The sequence below is a fragment of the Ursus maritimus genome, unplaced genomic scaffold (assembly GCF_017311325.1).
Source record: "Ursus maritimus isolate PB19 unplaced genomic scaffold, ASM1731132v1 scaffold_4, whole genome shotgun sequence".
In the NCBI taxonomy this organism is placed as follows: Eukaryota; Metazoa; Chordata; class Mammalia; order Carnivora; family Ursidae; genus Ursus; species Ursus maritimus.
In genome coordinates, this window is record NW_024426552.1 from 67536460 (window position 1) to 67555348 (window position 18889).

At 33.7% G+C, this 18889-nt stretch overlaps 1 protein-coding gene across 4 annotated transcripts in view; it reads right to left on the bottom strand.

Moving 5' to 3' along the window:
• The window catches only part of ZNF148 (zinc finger protein 148), a 113703-nt gene that overhangs the window by 55578 nt on the left and 39236 nt on the right, over window positions 1-18889 (bottom strand). For all 4 annotated transcript variants that reach the window (XM_040621355.1, XM_040621353.1, XM_040621352.1 and 1 more), the window contains one exon: window positions 9454-9802. In XM_040621355.1, the coding sequence (XP_040477289.1) occupies window positions 9454-9786 (333 nt within the window). In that variant the 5' untranslated portion in view covers window positions 9787-9802. The remainder of the gene's footprint in view (window positions 1-9453; window positions 9803-18889) is intronic.

Here is an 18889-nt window from a genome sequence, read left to right on the forward strand (position 1 = left end):
ATGGGCAGGGAGCCCAATGCGGGACTCAATCCCAAAACCCTGGGATCATGACCTGAGCAGATGCTTAACCAACTGAGCCACCCAGGTACCCTAAAACAATCTCTTAAGAGATACCTTGACTCATCTGCTTATCAAGTAAGTTGAAATAATAAATAAGCAGTAGTATGAATCACACCAGGAGAAACTATAAAGCACGATTACTTAACGCCAGGTTTTCTGCTCACATATTGATTCCTATCAAATATGGCACTTTCTAAGATCTATATGGCATGTGAATAAAATCTTGTTTAAAGAAAAAAACTTGAGTTGATATAAATTATCATCTCTTCTCCTTAAAATAAGCTCAATTAATGAATCTATTTCCGAAAAAGATATCCAGAGTATGCTGAAGTAAAAAGTACTTGAATGGGAAGAATAAAAACACCTCTTAAAACATAGAGCCCCAATAATAATCAATGCAATCACCTCAAAAGACAAGGACCCCAACAGCCAATGAACATAAAAAAACTTCTAAATCCCTCAGATGAACTCTAAAAGAAATGTAATGGTAATAACAATTGGCTACAAGTAATAAATAACTGTTTAAAAAAAGGTATACAATGTAATGGGGATAAGAAGTTGGGTGTTAGCCAAAAAGAGAAGAAACATATCCTACCAATGACTATTTAAGCAAATAAATACAACAGCAAACAGATCTGTCACCTTCCAGGATGCTTGTGAAAGAGCATTTGTCACCAATAAATGCAATCCAATTCTGGAATTAAACCAGAGTACAAAATATGTGGCAAAAATAAAAAAAAATCTTAAAACCACTGAAATGGGTTAGGGTTGATTTTTTTCTTTTCTTTTCTTTTTTAATAAGAGGGAAAATGTTACAAGAAATATACTAAAATTGCTAGCATCAGCATGTTAGGTTTTTACTGACTAGAGCAAGAGGCATATGTGAAAATATCTATACAGCCCTCCTTAAATTAGTAACAGGATTTAAGGAAATTTAAAAACTAAAAAACCAAAGGTCTAATGCCAATGGCCAAACACATTTTGAGCTTCCTAGGCCATTAAACAAAAATAATCATAAATAGGAAATGCATGAAAGTATTCCTACAATTTTGTTCATGCTGTTTTATAGCATACAAATTCATGACTAAAATAAAATGCTACACAAATGCTGGAGTATATTTTTTCAGGAGTTATAAATACCTGAAATTTTACATTCTATTATATCATTATATGACTAGAACATGATTTTTTTATAGTTCCTAATTTACAAAATCCTTTTGCTCAAGTGATACCATCCAACAGTTTTCTAAAAAACAAATGTGGCATATATCATTACGAATTACAATTTGCTCCAATTTGTCAACACAAACATGTTTTTACTCTTCAACATGCTTGCCATCAAACTGGAAAAATAAAGACCATAGAGAGTTATGATTTCTCAATCCCTACTCAATGAATATAAGAATTAAAAAAATAAACCAGATCCGTTTTTTACATTTCTAAAATAAATTTAGTTTCTGAGTTAAGAAGCTTTCTAGCACAGTGTTTCCAATAAAACTTTCTGCAATGTTAGAAATGTTCTCTTGGCTGTCCAAAACAGAAGCCACTAACCACATGTGGCTACTGAGCACCTAAAATGTGGCTAATGAGACTTAAGAACTGAAAAATTTTATCTCATTTTAATTCAAGTTTCTAACACATTAGAAAACAAAGTTCTAATGAGTAAATTGTAGACATTCAAAAGGTGGCCTGGAGATTGCTGCTGAAAATGTAGGGCCATTGAGTTTGGGTGCCTGATTTAGAATAAGGTTAAGATAAACTCTGAAAATTAGCAGTTATCACAAATGAAGAACTTTTACTTCAACTGTCACAAAACACTAGAGAGTTGACATAGGCTATAGAACCTAAACTCTTATTAACAATCTAAGAAAACTCAAAACTCAACTTTAGTTTTTAGTTAACAAAAGAAGTCAATATGAAATAAAGTTCTGTGTGGCTTCCAAATGAATGAGCAAATAAAAGAAGAAAATCATTAATATGCTCAATATGTATTTTTAAAAATTTTTAGCACACAATCTAAAAAGGATAAAAGGCCTGGTAACTTAAGTTTTCTTACTTCTGAGGACGTGGATCATATTACATAGATAGATATGGAGATAATTATAGATAGAAGTAGGTGTACATATATACATATAAATGTATGTAATTATATACATATGTATATTCTCTGGGTTTGTCCACTGACAGGCCTGGAAGCAGCTATACGTCAACAGCAATGAGCAGTACATTAGGCACCCAGATCTTGCCTTCTAAACGCCATTCTCCACTAAAATGAACTAGGGCTCCTTAGAGAAATGGCTGATTCCAGGGGTGAGGCAGGAAACACACAAGATAGGCCTAAAACATCTTGTGACAGAAGCCAAGGATGTGCTAAAAAGTTTGATGGGACATGCCAAAAGAACACAGAAGTCAGCATGAAGAGGATCCAATTGGCCAAATCTTAAATCAAGCATTAAAACAATCATAGTAGTAGATTTTAACCCAGTTAATAAAACTCCCAAGCCCATACTCATATAAGTAAATAAATTAAAAAGTGTAGTGAGGAATGAGATTAACTTTACAGTGACAAAACCTGCCAGACATCACCTTAATCAACTTATCAAAGTGAACCATCAGAATGGGGCAAAAAGAAATCATGAGCCACCTATCAGAGTGCAATGCAGAGAAGACACAGCATCACTTTTTGTGATAACCCTCTCAAAGATAGTAACTTAAGTACCATTAAGAGGAAAAATCAGATAAATTGAGAAACATTCTACAAAAATAAATGGTTGATAATCTTCAAGTATTATGATCATAAAATTTTAAAGTGAGGAACTAACACAAACTAAAGAGACGTGTCAATTAATGCAATATGTGGTTTTCAGCTGGATCTTTTTACAAAGAAATTTTAACTGTTGGAAGACAAGTAGATCAGTAAAGGATGTAAGTGTTGAAGATCAATCCAAAATATATAAAGAACTTATAAAACTCAATACTGAAAAAACAAATAATCCAATCAAAAAATGGGCAGAAGACATGAACAGACATTTCTCCAAAGACATACAGATGGCCAAGAGACACATGAAAAGATATTCAGCATCACTTACCACAAAGGAAATACAAATCAAAATTACAATAAGTTACTACACCTCATACCGATCAGAATGGCTAAAACCAACAACTCAAGGAACAACAGGTGCTGGGGAGGATGTGGAGGAAAAGGAACACTCATGAACTAGTGGTGGGAATGCAAACTGGTATAACCACTGTGGAAAACAGTACGGAAGTTCCTCAAAAAGTTAAAAATAGAACTACCCTATGATCCAGCAATCACACTACTGGGTATTTACCTGAAGAATATAAAAGCACTAATTCAAAGGGATATATGCCCTCCTATGTTTGTTGCAGCATTATTTACAATAGCCGATATACGGATGCAGCCCATAAATGTCCATCAATTGATGAGTGGATAAAGAAGATGTAGCATACATACATGATGGAATACGATTCAGCCATAAAAAACAATGAAATCTTGCTGTTTGCAACAAATGGATGATTCCGAAGAGTATAATGCTAAGCAAAATAACTCAGAGAAAGACAAACATCATATGATTTCACTCATATGTGGAATTAAAGACACAAAACAAATGAGCAAAGGGGGAAAAAAGGAGACAAATCAAGAAACAGACTCTTAATTATAGATGGTTACCAGAGGGCAGAGGGGTAGAAGAACGGGTTAAATAAATTATGGGGATTTAGGAGTATACTTTAATGAGCACCAGGTGATGTATGAAATTGCTGAATCACTATACCATATAACCAAAACTAATATTAACTATGTTAGTTAACTAACTGGAATTAAAATAAAAACTTAACAACAAAGTGTGAAAGACCATAACCAGGCCAACTTGACCTAACTGACATTTATAAAATAACCCACTCCGTAACTTCCAAAATACACATTCTTTTCAAGAGAATATATAAAACACTGACCAACTAACCATATACTGAACCGTAAAACAAGTATCAATGAATTTAAAGACTGAAATCTTACACTGTACATTCTCTGACCACAGTAGTTAAGCATCAGTGACAAAAAGATACCTGGAAAACTTCGAAACATTAGAAGTTAAGCAAAAAACTTCTAATTAATTCATGGGTCAAAATGAAATCACAAAGGAAGTTAAGAGAAGTTTACAGCTCCAAATGCTTATATCAAAAATGAAGAATAGCCTGAAACAGTCATCTAGCCTCCCACTTTAAAAGCTAGGAAAAGAAGAGCAAATTAAAAACAAAGTAAGTAGAAGGAAGGAAATAAGGAAATAATAAAGATGAGTTAAAGTTGAAATGCATAACAGTAACAATAAAATCAAAACCTGATTCTTTGAAGAGACCAATAAAATTGATAATCCTCTATCCAGACTAATCAAGAAAAGGACAAACTACCACTATCAGAAATGAGAAAGAAAAAAATCATTATAGATCCTTAAACAATAAAAGAAATTTAAAAACTATGAAAAATTCTGTTCAATTAAATAAGAAGAAATGGACAAATTCCTTGAAAAATATAACTTACCAAAATGGATTCAAGAAAAAAATTTTAAAATCTGAGAAACTGTAAATATGTTTTAAAATTGAACTTGGAATTTAAAACTTCTCACAACGAAAATTCTGTCCCAGATTAGCTTTAGTAGCGAAGCCTATCAAATATGTAAGTAGAGGTGTACAAACCTTACACAAACGCTCAGAAAATGCAGTAGGAAATACTTCTTAACCCATTTATGAGGCCAGTACACCTAAAACAGATATTGTAAGAAAACTAATATCCCTCATAAATATACACTTAAAAATTTTAAAAAGTTAGTAAACTGAATCCAGCGATGTATAGAAAGGATGACACATCATGAACAAGTGCAGTTTATCCCAGGAATAAAAGCATGGTTTAATACTTGAAAATCAATCAACATCATTCACCATACTAATAAGGAGAAAAAAATCATGATCACTTAATAGACATAGAAAAAGGATTTGAAAGTACAAATTCATTTATTTAAAAAAGTCTCAGCGAACTAGAGAAAATTTCTTCACCATAATAAAGATCATCTGTAAAACATCTACAGCTAAAGTAATTCTTTATAGTGAAAAACTAAATGCAGTCCCCTAAAGATCAGGAACAAGGTAAAGATGTCTACTCTTACCACCTCTATTCATCATTGTACTGTAGGCCCCAGTCAATACAGTTAAGACAAGAAAAAGAAGAGATATATACTGCGGGGCAGCAGCAGGGGGAGGGTTATATACTGGAAAGGAAAATGTAAAATGCATGAACGATATGATCAGACAATATGTGAATAAACTTAAGGAATCAACAAAAAAACTACTAGAACTTACATGTACATATAACAGTCACAGGATACATGGTCAATATAAAAAGAACCAACTACATTTCTAAATACTAGTCATGAACAATTAATTAAGCATTGAAATTTTTCAAAATACCATTTACAATTGCATACAAAACACGAAGCACTTAGGGATAAATTTAACAAGATATTTCCAATAACTCTACACCAAAAAGAACAAAGCTAAGATAAACTGTAGAAAACCTACACAAACATAGCAATATACCATGTTCATGGATTGGAAGGCACTATTGTTTAGGTGTTGATTTCTATCAAGTCAATATGTAGAATCAATGTAATCCCAATAAAAACCCAGCTGGTTCTTGTTATAGAAACTGAAAGGCTGATTCTGTATTTTATATGAAAATACAAAAAACCTCAAATGGTCACAACAGTCTTTCAAGAAAAATAACAAAATAAGAAGACCATACTACCTGACTTCAAGATTTACTAAACAAGATTCAGCAATCAAGACACTGTAATACTGACGCAAAGACAGACACTAGCTCAATCAAATAAAATGAAAACCCAAGAGAAATAGCTTAACTTACATAAAGAAGTACCCAAAAGAAGTGAAAAAAGACTTGTACAACAATGTTCATAGCTCATAGCAGGTTTATCCATAAAGGTTGAAAACTGAAGATAACATGACCATAAGAGGGGAAATGAATAAACAAATTTTAGGACAATAACACAATAGAATATTAATCAACAATAAAAAGGAATGAACTAGTTACAGATACAATCAACCAATATGGATAAACCAAAAACACTGTGCTGAGCAAAAGAAGCCAGACACAAGAGTTACATGATTCTATTTACATCAAGTTCTCAAGGGGATTGATCAGGAAGAAACACACAGAAACCTCCTAGGATGACAGAAATATTCTGTATCTTGATGGGTTGTGGGTTATACAAGTCTATGCAGTTGTCCAAACTCTGAACTTTAAACTTAGCATCTGAGAGCATTTATATCAAACTTTTCCTCAATTAAAAAAAAAAATATATATATATATACACACGCACATGCACGAACGTTTTTTCACTCAAAAAATATTTGACTGCCTACTATAGGCCAAGTATTGAGAACACAAAGGTAGAAGGCAGGACCCGGAAAAGGGACCTTATAGTCTTGTAAGCAAAGAAATGCAAAATGTTAGTTATCATAGTGAAAATCAAATAAGAGAAATCTTTTCAGCTGAGAAGTAAAAACCAGCAGATTGCCAATCAAAGAATATTACAAGCATATACAACATATACAGAAGTAATGATAGAAAAAAATCACAGTGGAGCTGGGCAACTAAAGTAATTTAATATGCTTAAAGTATGAACGGGGGAGAGAAGCTGTTGAGCTACTGTCTAAGCGGTTGTTAGAAGAGATCTGACTATGACTATGCAGGCTCTTTCTGCCTCTGCAATAGGCTATATTTTAGCTGTTTAGCAACAGGAACCTCTGAAGAAGTTTTCATAGAGGAGTGAGAAATATAAATCTCATTCAGAAAGATCACTATGGAAACTACATGAAATATAGATTGGACCAGTCAATCTATATTTATAGGACAGTCAGTCCTATTAAAAAGGCTAATACAATCTATAGACCACTTCATCCATCAACAGGAAAACACACAATCTTCTCCAGCTCACATGCAGCACTCATAGACCACTTTCAGAGCCATGAAACACACCTTAACAAATGTGAAAAAACAGAAATTATACGATATATGCTCTCAGACCACAAGAGGATTATTCTGGAAACTAGTAACAGAAAAATAGCTGCAAAATCCCCAAACACTTGGGACATTAAACAACACACTTCCAAGTAATATGTGGATCAAAGAAGAAATCTGAGGAGAAATTAAAAGATACACTGAATTAAATGAAAATAAAACTATTATTTATCAAAATTTGTGGGATACAGTAAAAGTAGCACTTAGAAGGAAATTTATAGCATTGAATGCATATATTAGAAAAGAAGATCTAAAATTAATCATCTAATCTTCCCCCTTAGAAAACTAGAAAACAAAGGGCGCCTGGGTGGCTCAGTCCTTAAGCGTCTGCCTTCGGCTCAGGGCGTGATCCCAGCGTTCTGGGATGGAGCTCCACATCAGGCTCCTCTGCTGGGGGCCTGCTTCTTCCTCTCCCACTCCCCCTGCTTGTGTTCCCTCTCTCGCTTGCTGTCTCTGTCAAATAAATAAATAAAATCTTAAAAAAAAAAAAAAAGAAAAGAAAACTAGAAAACAAGAGCAAATTATTCCAAAATAACATAAGAAATCATAAAAATTAGAACAGAAATCAGTGAAATTGAAAACTAGAAATCAACAGAGAAAAATCAAGAGCTGACTCTTAAAATAGCAATAAAATCAGTAAGTCTCTACTGGGGTCTGGAGAAAAACAGGGAATAGTTGTTCAATAGGTATAGAGATTCAGTTTTGAAAGACGGAACAGTTCTAGAAACCTGCTGAACAACAATGGACAATTAACAACAATTAAAAGGATAATAAAGGAATATTATGAACAACTTTAGGCCCACAAATTTGATAATCTAGATGAAACGGGACCAACTCCTTAAAAGACACAATCTGTAAAAACTCATACAAAAGAAATAAACAATCTGAACAGGCCTACATCGATTAAAGAACTTGAGTCAGTAATTAATAACCTTCCAAAAAATAAAGTACCAGGCCAAATGTACTCACTGGTCAATTTTATCATACATTTATGGAAGAAATTATACCAGTTCTCTACAATCTCTTCCAGAAGTCAGAAGAGAGGAATACTCCTAGATCATTCTATGAGACCAGGATTACTCTAATATCAAAATCAGATATGAAGGTATTACAAGAAAACCAGACCAATATATACCATGAACATAGATACAAAAGTCCTCAACAACTTATTGGCAAACTGAATCCAACAATATATTATAAGAATTATACACCACAACCGAGCGGGCTGTATTACAGGTATATAAGGGTGGTTCACCATTCAAAAATCAATTAATATAATCCATCACATGAACAGGCTAAAAAAAGATAAGGCTATTGCAACAGGCTAGGTAAAAGCTGGTCAGCTCATGTATTAGAACACAACTATAACTATTATTCATTCATTCACACGATGTGCCAACCCCTGGGATACAATGGAACATAAGACAAAATTCATGCTCTCAAAGAGCCTACAATCAGAGAGACAGACACTGAACAAGTAACCACAAGTTCCTATTGTAGGAACTCAACCTGGACTAAACAGAAGGGGAAGGCTGAGAATGATGAATCACTAACTAGATTAAAAAAACAGGGATGGGGTATGGCTGAAGGGAATACTATAAGCAGGATGTATGAAAGTTCTGAAGCAAAAGAAAAAGCACAGTATATTAGATACACTGAAAGAAATCCAGGTTTAATATCACAGAAAGAATAGAAAAGGATTACATTATGGTTATGATTTTGCTGGTCATCAGGTAAAAATAAAAACATAAGGCAGAAAAGTTACGGGTGCCTACAAAAGAATACTTTACGTGATTAAACCATGACAGCTAAGATAATGGGAAAAACTAAAGAGCTGATACACCTTTTAAAAAGATAATGAAAAAAATACAGACAGGAATTGCCAAGTTACAGTACTTGAAGGGAAATACCTTCAAGTGTCTGATCTTTTTCTAGTCATGCTCAGGATTCAATCTTTCTACTCTTCAAGGAAACCCAGAAGTTAAAACAAAAATCTTTAAAATTTAAGCACTTAAAATTTAATACACAGTAATCCTGACAGAGAAATAAATTTTATCCTGGAAAAGGTAAGTTTCTAAAATGTATATAATACAAAAACTTAATTTTGCTTTTTCAAATATAATTTGTCAACATTTAGCATATCTATTCAAGAATACCCATTTGAACTATTAAGCCTTTAAACATTTTCTGAAATTTCCTCAATGACTTGAAGAATTACTTAACACAAAATTAATTATATTTCTAACTATAAGTTATATTAATCTTATAAAGGAATTACTTACAGGGACATTAAGTGCATACTGTAGTCCTTGAGGAAGTCTTTCATGTGTTTCCATCTGCTCTTCATCATTTTTTACTGTCTCCTCATGGACCATGAGTTCATCATGTGATATCATATCCTGTTGTCTCATTTCACTTTCTTGTAACACTTCATCTGCAGCAAGGATCTCCTGGTGAGGCATACTCCGGTCTTGAAGTACCGACTCCTGCAGTTCCCCAGACACGGTAGACTGGCCAGACACTCCACCCATTACAACCATTGCCCTGGAAGACTGCATTTCGTCTATGCCGCCACATTTAAGAAATAATCCTTCCAGTTTGTCGTCAATGTTCATGCTTAAGTATAACTGCCTAGAAAGACCAAGTTTGGCAACAAAGCATAATAAATTAGTTTTATATGTCTACTTGATACTTTTTAAAATTTCAATTATGAAAGGTACACGCTTTAACAGAAAAATTTTATTCATGTAATTCATTATCATCTCCAATTTAAAAATTACGAAGATAAGTTTCCAAAGGTTGGTAGAGTAAAATACAAATTTTCATTTTTGATATTAAGGCATAAAATCTTAACCTATTTCATTATGAAAAATGAGTATGACATAAAGCAAACCAGGGGAAACTATTTGTAACAAAGGATTTGTATCTTTTAATATATTAAAATGTCTTAAAAATAAAAAAGGTGCATTCATTAAGAAATAAATTGACAAACCACTATCAGGCAAATCACTATATACATAAAATATATAAAATAATAGCCACTTACAGTAGTAATCAAAGAAATGAGAATTAAAACAGAGCTACCATATTTCATCCACCAAACTGGTATGACTCTTAAAAAAAAAAAATTCCAATGCTGAGGTAGGTTAAAAAAAAAAAAAGAAAGAAAGAAAGAAAGACATTTACTAACAGGAGGAAAATAAATTAGCTCGATTATTTTCAAAAGTAATCTGGTACTATGTATCAAAAGCCATAAAAATGCACATATTCTTTGAACTGGTGATTATACTTTAAGAAACCTATCCCAGTGAAACAAAATGCATAGAAAGTTATATATGAAAAGTCACTATAGTAATGTTTACATTGGCAAAAAAATGGAAATACACTATGTATTCCACAAAACGAAACTAGTTAAAATATATTCACACATTTTTAAACCATACGACGACCGTACACTCAGTAAATTTACTAAAAATCCCTGAACTGAACACTGAAAATGGGTGGATTTTATTATATGTAAATTATATCTCACAGTTTTTCTTAAAAATAAAATCAGAATAATGGCTACCTTTGGGGGGGTTGCTGATTGCAGGTAGGAAATGGGGGGGGTGTCTGGGTGCTGGCAATATTTTTTATTGAGTTGAATGCTGACTGCACAGGTGTACTCTGTAAAATTTTCAAGTTGTACATCTGTAATATGTGTATGTTTCTGTCAGTTATTATACTTTAATAAAAAGTTAAGTCTGTTGAAGCTCAAAAAAGAATGTATACAGAAATAAAAATATTCTTGAAAAATATTTGAAAATGTAAGGGAATATTCCAATATATTAATGGAAATGTGTGTGTGTTTGAATGTACACAGATTTCTAAAATGCTAACAATACTAACATTACCACTGGGTGGTAAAATTGTCATAAGTTTTTTCCATATTTATATTTATCTCTAATTTGAAAACTTACTGTAATAAAATTTTATATTTTACACAGTTTTAAATTTGTTAAAATGAAATAAAAGTGAAACTTCTGTTACTAATATCTTAATAGCACATGATTAAATTTAATGGGTCATAAGAACTACACACTATCAAATAATTACATTACCTTATTTACTCCATTATTATAGAAAAGACAGGCAATATTTAATCTGCCCTTCTAACTTTGGTTGTTATAAATTCAAATTTCACTGTGTTACTCTAGGAACTAACATAACAATCATGAAATCCAAAGAAATTTCATCCAAAGAGGGAGAAATCACTGGTACAAAGTTTGTTTTTCAAAATCGATTTCTACTGTCAGACTGTGTAAAATTAACACACATACCCTACCCAAAGGGAACGGTCCACAAGTAGTAAATGCATTAACTATGTTTCAGTTTGATTACCTCTTTCCTGAATCAATCAGGTAGGTAATGGTTACTACCTTGATCATAGCTTTCAGAGGTAAAATAAATGATCAGTTACATTCAAACACACTACTGAAATTTAAATACTCTTTCATTTACTAAGGTTATCATTTACTGAGAAACTTGTACTTAAATGAACAGCTCAAAAAAACACATAAACAGCAAAGTTAAAAAACACAAAAAATATAAATCACACTTGCTAATCTTATCCTCCCTGGTACCAGGTATTATCAGTCTAGAATACATGAAGCAAAGGACCCAGAATCTGATTTTACTTTTTAAAATCTTTAAGTAGCAAACTTGGGTCAAGCCCCATGTCTGGGTCCCTGCTTAGCAGAGTCTGCTTCTCCGTCTGCCCCTCCCCCTGCTCCTGCTTGCTTACGCACTCTCTCTCTCCCTCTAATAAATAAATAAAATCTTTTTTAAAAAATCTATAGGACAAAAATTTTAAATAAATAACCAAATAACTGTTCTCTTCTAATATTCTATTTATCACATTTCTTAGAAAATAAACTATCGCACAAGTAAATGAAACCTGAAATCTTGGCTAAAATTTGCTTATTCTGGCCATTTCTTTGGAGGTTCATACCAAATCAATTATATTCTTCTAATCTACTGTATTCTTGAAGAATGTGGAAAGCCCCTATTTTAAAAGGGAATTATGTATACACAAAGCCACTCTTTATTGCAATTCTTCATTGCTGCTACAGCTGCTACTGTCACATCGTTATTAAAAACAAAACACAAAAAACTGGGGAGCTTTTAAAGAACATGGGAAATGTAGAAGTAGTCATTAAAAGATCAACTTAAAGAAACTCACCTACGACAGAATTCAGTTTAAAGAAAAAGTAGCCGAAGTTGAAGCTAACTTGTTAACCTGACACAAGGTCTACATTTCCCTAAGGCAATGGTCCCCAACTCCACTGTTTTTTATCATGCACCTCATCACTTTTTAAAAATTGAGCATATCTCTGGGGCGCCTGGATGGCACAGCGGTTAAGCATCTGCCTTCGGCTCAGGGCGTGATCCCGGCGTTCTGGGATCGAGCCCCACATCAGGCTCCTCCGCTATGAGCCTGCTTCTTCCTCTCCCACTCCCCCTGCTTGTGTTCCCTCTCTCGCTGGCTGTCTCCCTCTCTGTCAAATGAATGGATGGAATCTTAAAAAAAAAAAAAAAAAAAAAATTGAGCATATCCCAATTATATGCATCCTATTTAAAACTATACCCCTAAAATACTGTTAACATGAAATGTACACATGAAAACAAATATTAAAATATAATTTTTTAACAACCTTATCCCTAACATGAGGCTAAAACAGTAAGTACTGAGGAAGTCAAAGTACTTTGGGGATAGAGACTATTTTGGAAAAAAGGTAGGCTTACATTAGGTGACAGGGTGAGGAACTTGGAACAGGAAGATACCACACCTCAATATAGAGGGAGTAAATGGAAAAGGAAGTGGAAAGACTAAATGGAAGACAAATATGACCTCTTCAAAAATTTGCTTGAAAACAGGCCATAGACACAGAAAAAGGAATCTCTCTTCCTTTTTTACATATGGTTTCTTATTCCTATGACCCCAAATTAAGCCATACATTCTGAGTTATTGGCTAGCCGAGAAACTGTTTTGAGACAGCTTCCCTGAAATACCAGAAAATACTAAGATACAGATTTCAGTATCAGGGAACACAGCTCTGACAAGGGTTTAAAGCAAGCCTTGGAAATACCAAAATGAAAACTGCATACAACCCTTGACCCAGCAACCTCACTGCTAAGAATACACACAATCCTATAAAGTAATTCATCAAAATTAACTAAGGATGTATGTACAAGGATGTCTGGTGCAACCCTTTAATGGGAAAAGACTGGAAACAACCTAAGCATCCACTGATAGAAAACTTGTTCAATTAATTATGACTCAACCATATAATGGACTACGCACAGTCATTAAAAGGAATGAGGCTGCTGTATGTGCCAGGTGAAAAGTTCTCCGAACCACATGACGTGAAAAAAATCAAGGAGAAGATATGTAGACAAAGTGAGCCATACTTGTATCATACATCTCAACTAGTAACTGGGTAGAGTAAGCTGGACAGGAAAGTACACAAGGTTCTCAAACAATAAAGTTAACAATAAAGCCTATAGTAAAAGGAAAAAGGACAAAGCTACAAGAAAAATGATAAGGAAAGACCATTTTTTATTGTCCTTAAAGCTCTCTTAACATGAACTTTCATCTTTACCTTTCCCCCTTCTAACTTCTGCATGGTCTCAGTCAAAGCTGTCATGTGCTTCACTGCACATTCAACGGCCCAAATACAACAAAAGGTCCTGTGCTCAAAAGTTAACACAGGCTACTTCCCTTCTCTAATTTCAGTTATTTCCAAGGAGGATCAGCCAGGAGTAAAGAAAGGAAACTGATGTAATCGATCCACATTAAAATATGAATAGTTAAATGTCTCTTCCTGCTAACCTGTCAAGAAGCCAACTAATGCTTTTTGACCCAAACATCTATACAATTAATGGAAATTCAGGTGCTAGGGATATTACACACAGCAGAGAGGAAGAAAGAAATAATACTTCCTTTAAATCATGTCACTTACATGAAAACCTGCTCTGGAAGAAAAAAATAAATAAACAATTAATTTGTGTTCCCAGGAGCCTCTGTCCAACTGGGGGAAAAAGAAGGGCTAGGTGGACTAATAAGCAACCAGTCACCCTGAGCTCCTTGTGATGACACATTCTTTTGTAAGGGACCATGGGGAGCTGACAAAGAGTATAAAACATCACAGCTGTTAAGAGCCAAGACAAGATGGACAATGATGTCCTACAGCTAATTCAGCTAAAGGGACAGCCCTCTTTCTTCTGAAGTTTAGAGTTACCCAGAAAAGAGATCATTAAACACTAGACCACAGCAAAAGAGAGGAAAGAAGGAAGAGGCCAACCCACCTTAGGCCAATTTCTCCTAAATCTCCCTTTAGCAGATTACTTCAAACTGTATTCTTTTCCCCCTTCCAAGTTTTATTCTTCCCTCATCTCCATCTCTCTGTCAAAAAAGCTGACAGGTACAGCAACAGAGATATTTAGCCGGCCACAATACAGTTTCCTGCTCCATTCAATGACCCCTCTCCCACACACTCCTTACCATCCTTTCCTACTGAAAAATGTTTGGTTCAGCTGTGTAAAAGTAATTCAAATTGTGGCCAATTAGGTAACCCCTAGTCATTTAAGCCTAATGGCAATGCTCTACTCAAAGAGAACAGAAATTATTAGCCATCACTTTCTCCTGTCTTCCAGAAGGGACAGCTGACTCTCCTTGTCATCACCTTCTAATTTAATGCTTCTAATCAACTGTGTGCAAGCAATTAAAAAGTAAGCTTTATAGATTTATAAGATGAAATGGAGTAAATAAGCTTTGAGTCAGGGTTTTCAATAAGGAATTAAACACATGGCTTTTTATACAAGCATTTGTGATAATTATTTCTAAGCTGAGGGGACTGGGCTTGCTTTCAGAAGACAAAGTTAACAGAAGCGTAACATATGGACAAGCTGGCCACTACTACTCATTTTTAATCAACTCTGCAAGGCACTTGAAGTGCCTACTGATTTTTTTAAGGGAGTTCTATGCAATTAATAAGGAAAATATCTTTCCAAATTTATTAATAGGTTTGGGTCTATATTATAAAGTTCAAAGATTATCATAACCTGGAGAGGAAGGACAACTAGTATGTATTGAGGATCTACTAGCTGTAGGACACTGTGCTGGGCACATTTATATATATCACTTAACACGTACAGTAACACTCAAGACAGTAACAGTATATCCTCCATTTAACAGACAAAGACACTGGGGTTTACTCCAAGTCATAGCTAGGAGGTACACTAGGATTTCAAAACAGGCTTAGCTGGTTTAGTGCACTTTTTGTCTCACTATACTAACCTTCCCATCTTGAAAAAGGCTCTGAACACATTAAGAACTCGCAGAACTCCTCCTCTTCTCACTCACCTACTCTGAGGCCACTCTGTCACCACTGCTTGGCTTGGTAAAGCAATCCAAGTCTTCCTAGCTGGCTACTCCCACCACAGGGTACCACAAGAGAACTCTGTGACACAAAATCACTTTTTCTCCTTTGGAAGGAATGGATACTTCCTACATTTGCTATTTTCCCACTTCCATCTATTACTCACACCTTAGTAAATTTCTCCTGTCATTCTTTTTTCATAGGTTTACATATAACCATCTTGATCCTTCCACTCTTTCTTCAAACCTTTACCAAGATACTTCAGGAGGCTCTTTTCCTCTTTTACCTCACCATTTTCACGTGGAAATCAAACAAAATAATCCTAAATATGGCTGATAAATATAGGAGTGGTTCTAAAGATATACCTGAATCAAAGAAAAGAGGGTTGTAGATTTTAAGGTGAAAACAGATTTGGAAGACTTCTGACGTAATTCTCTAAAAATTTTTGAAAGCAACTAGTTCCCCTTCAGAATGTACACAAATATTCATCTGCCACTTTATCACCTTTAATTAATCTTGTATTCAAACTTTATGAAAGAAATATTTCTCACTTAAAGATACTGCTTTTCTGTTTTATTTATTTAGTTTGGTTGTATGTTATTTTCCACCAACTTTTACTGAACAATGTAGAGCTTCCAACATTATGAGTCAAAACAGATTACAGTGGGCAAGCTTAGGAATTAAACATCATTCTTTTCTATAAAAAGAATAATTTCCAACTCAAAATATTCTCCCAAATCAACAACACCCTGTCTTGTACCAGAACCCATTCAACCTATAAACCTCACTTATAGGCAGAAGAAAAGTACTCAAGGAACCTATTCCGAAACAGAAAAGCTAGGTTTTACAAATTAGTTCTGACCCAAAGCATTTTCAGCAAACTCCTTGTTGTCTGGAGGATGCCAGTTATGTTAATTTGACATTAACATTGCTAACCCATGTACCAGTCAGTGAAAAATTACACCTTAAAAAATATCAGCATTGGAAACACAAATATCAATCAGCCTCAAGATCAACTGGTTAGATAAAGCAAACCATGATCAATATGGAATTAACAACTTGCCACTGGTCGTTCTTAAGAAGTTTCCTATTCTCTTTCTTCCTTCAAAAGAATAGTTTTGCCTATGCAAAAAAGGCTTCATCTCTAATTTAAAAACAAAGTCTACTTCTTGTCTAAGCATATTCTACAGTCAGAAACCCCTTCAGATATACCTTTGTATAACTACCATTTTGCATTTATGAAGTATATCTTGTAAACTACACTCCTTGATGATTTTTAAGTTACTACCAGTTCAAAACATTCTAACAGGACCATCATTTATAATAATGGCAAGTGGACAAAAAGTTTTTCTGATCAGTGCTAGCAACAATTAAATACATTAAATAAGAGAAAGTATAGGCTAAGACCCATCATTTTATACAATATAACAAGAAAAACCTCTGACCCTTTTTTGACCACAGAAAAATAATTTGTAAATATTTAAGTCAAAATTAACATCGCCCCTCAAACAAAGCAGATTCTAAGCATATTCTGTATTCCAAATATTCATCACCGAAGTCTTCTAAAACAGTGTAACAACAAAATAGTTGTATTTAAAAATATTAAAACATCAAATTTTTGGCAACTCATACTGTTTAAGAAACAGCTGTAATTTATCTTGAAGAAGGGGGGGGGGATAAAAAAGGTCCAAACAAAAAAGAACCCTACATTCTGCTGGATCTAGCTGTTTCATCTATCACATCTCATGCCAATATCAACAATTCAAACATTAATGTTAAAAATACTTATTCTGTCAGGAAACTATGAATTTTCTACAGCCTTGTATAATAAAAGGAGTATCGATAGCACTTCTTAAAACAAACTTCCCTATATACTATGAACATTAAACACCTAAGTTATTTTTAATATGTACTACATAGTAACCAAAACTTGTTTCAAAACAGAGAGGTGCTAACTATTAATATCAACATTTTTTTAAACTTAGATAAATGCTCTCACTTTAACAATACAAACCCTATTTGTTAAATACAGAACTAAGGATGCATTTTCACTTTCAATACCAAAAACACCTATAATGTCTTACACTATTCAGTAATAAACTTAAGTCAACAGGACTACTATAAATGTTGTATGCACGTACATAAATTTATCAAAACTGTTGTATCTCAAGTCTCTTAAAAAGGGTACCAAGGTTAAAATATGTTGACATAAAATATGGTGGAAAATTGACAACTAGCTTCAACCCTTTAATAAATTCTATATTAGAATATATAATATTTGATACTTGTTTCAAAATACAGTATTTACAACAGGACAAGAACCGTAAAATACAATGTATGACAACACATTTTTCATCTAAAAACAACTATTTGAAATGTATGTCTTTGAGAATAAGTTGTTTGATATTATCTAAACATTTATATTAACAGACTCTTTAGAATTAGAAGCAGCTAGTTACAGATCATTTGGCTCTATGTGTATCTGGAAAGATCCTCCTATCCAAGGTCCCCACCCCCTTGTTTTAGACTCTAAAATAATAAACAAATCATTTCACCCTCAAGACAGCGAAACAAAATAAGGAATTATCTCAAGTCAATTTTAACTTTTAATACCTTATTCCATCTTATGACATCAAGACCAGCAGTGTTTAGTTAAAAAAAAAAAAAAAGAAAAAACAAGCATGACTAGTCACAAAACTTGAACTGTCTCAGAATGCAAATGAGCACAATTTCCAAAGTATATCCCAGGCCAAGAGTTAATGTCTTAGATAATAAAAATTTTATTTTAATGTTAATCCAAACTAGACAAATGGAAAGTAAATCTGACACAAATCCTATTGTAACAGACAACAAATTTCCCCTCCTCCCCCCACCAATCTGTTCTCTCCTTCTTGCCTAATAATATAATATTAAGTGAGACACATGGCTACCTAAGTAAGACTCATTACCCAGCCTCCTTTACAGGGGCTTGTGGTCATGTGACAATGTTATAACGACTGGAATACTAGTAGAAATGATATATATAACTCCTCTTAAAGAGAAGGAAAATGTCTGTCCTTTTTCCTGTTGACAGATACAATGTTAACCATCAGGGACCACAAGAGACAAGCCACGTATTAAGAACAGCAGAGCAAGACAAAGACATCCAGGTCATGATGATTCTAGAGCCTCTATAAAATTTCAAGATTGTTCACATGGACTTTTCAAATAGATGTATTTCTACCTTTAAAGCCTGTGTCGCCATGGCCAAGTCTATATTTTAACTAATATCTCTAATATAAATGATTAACGAATTATG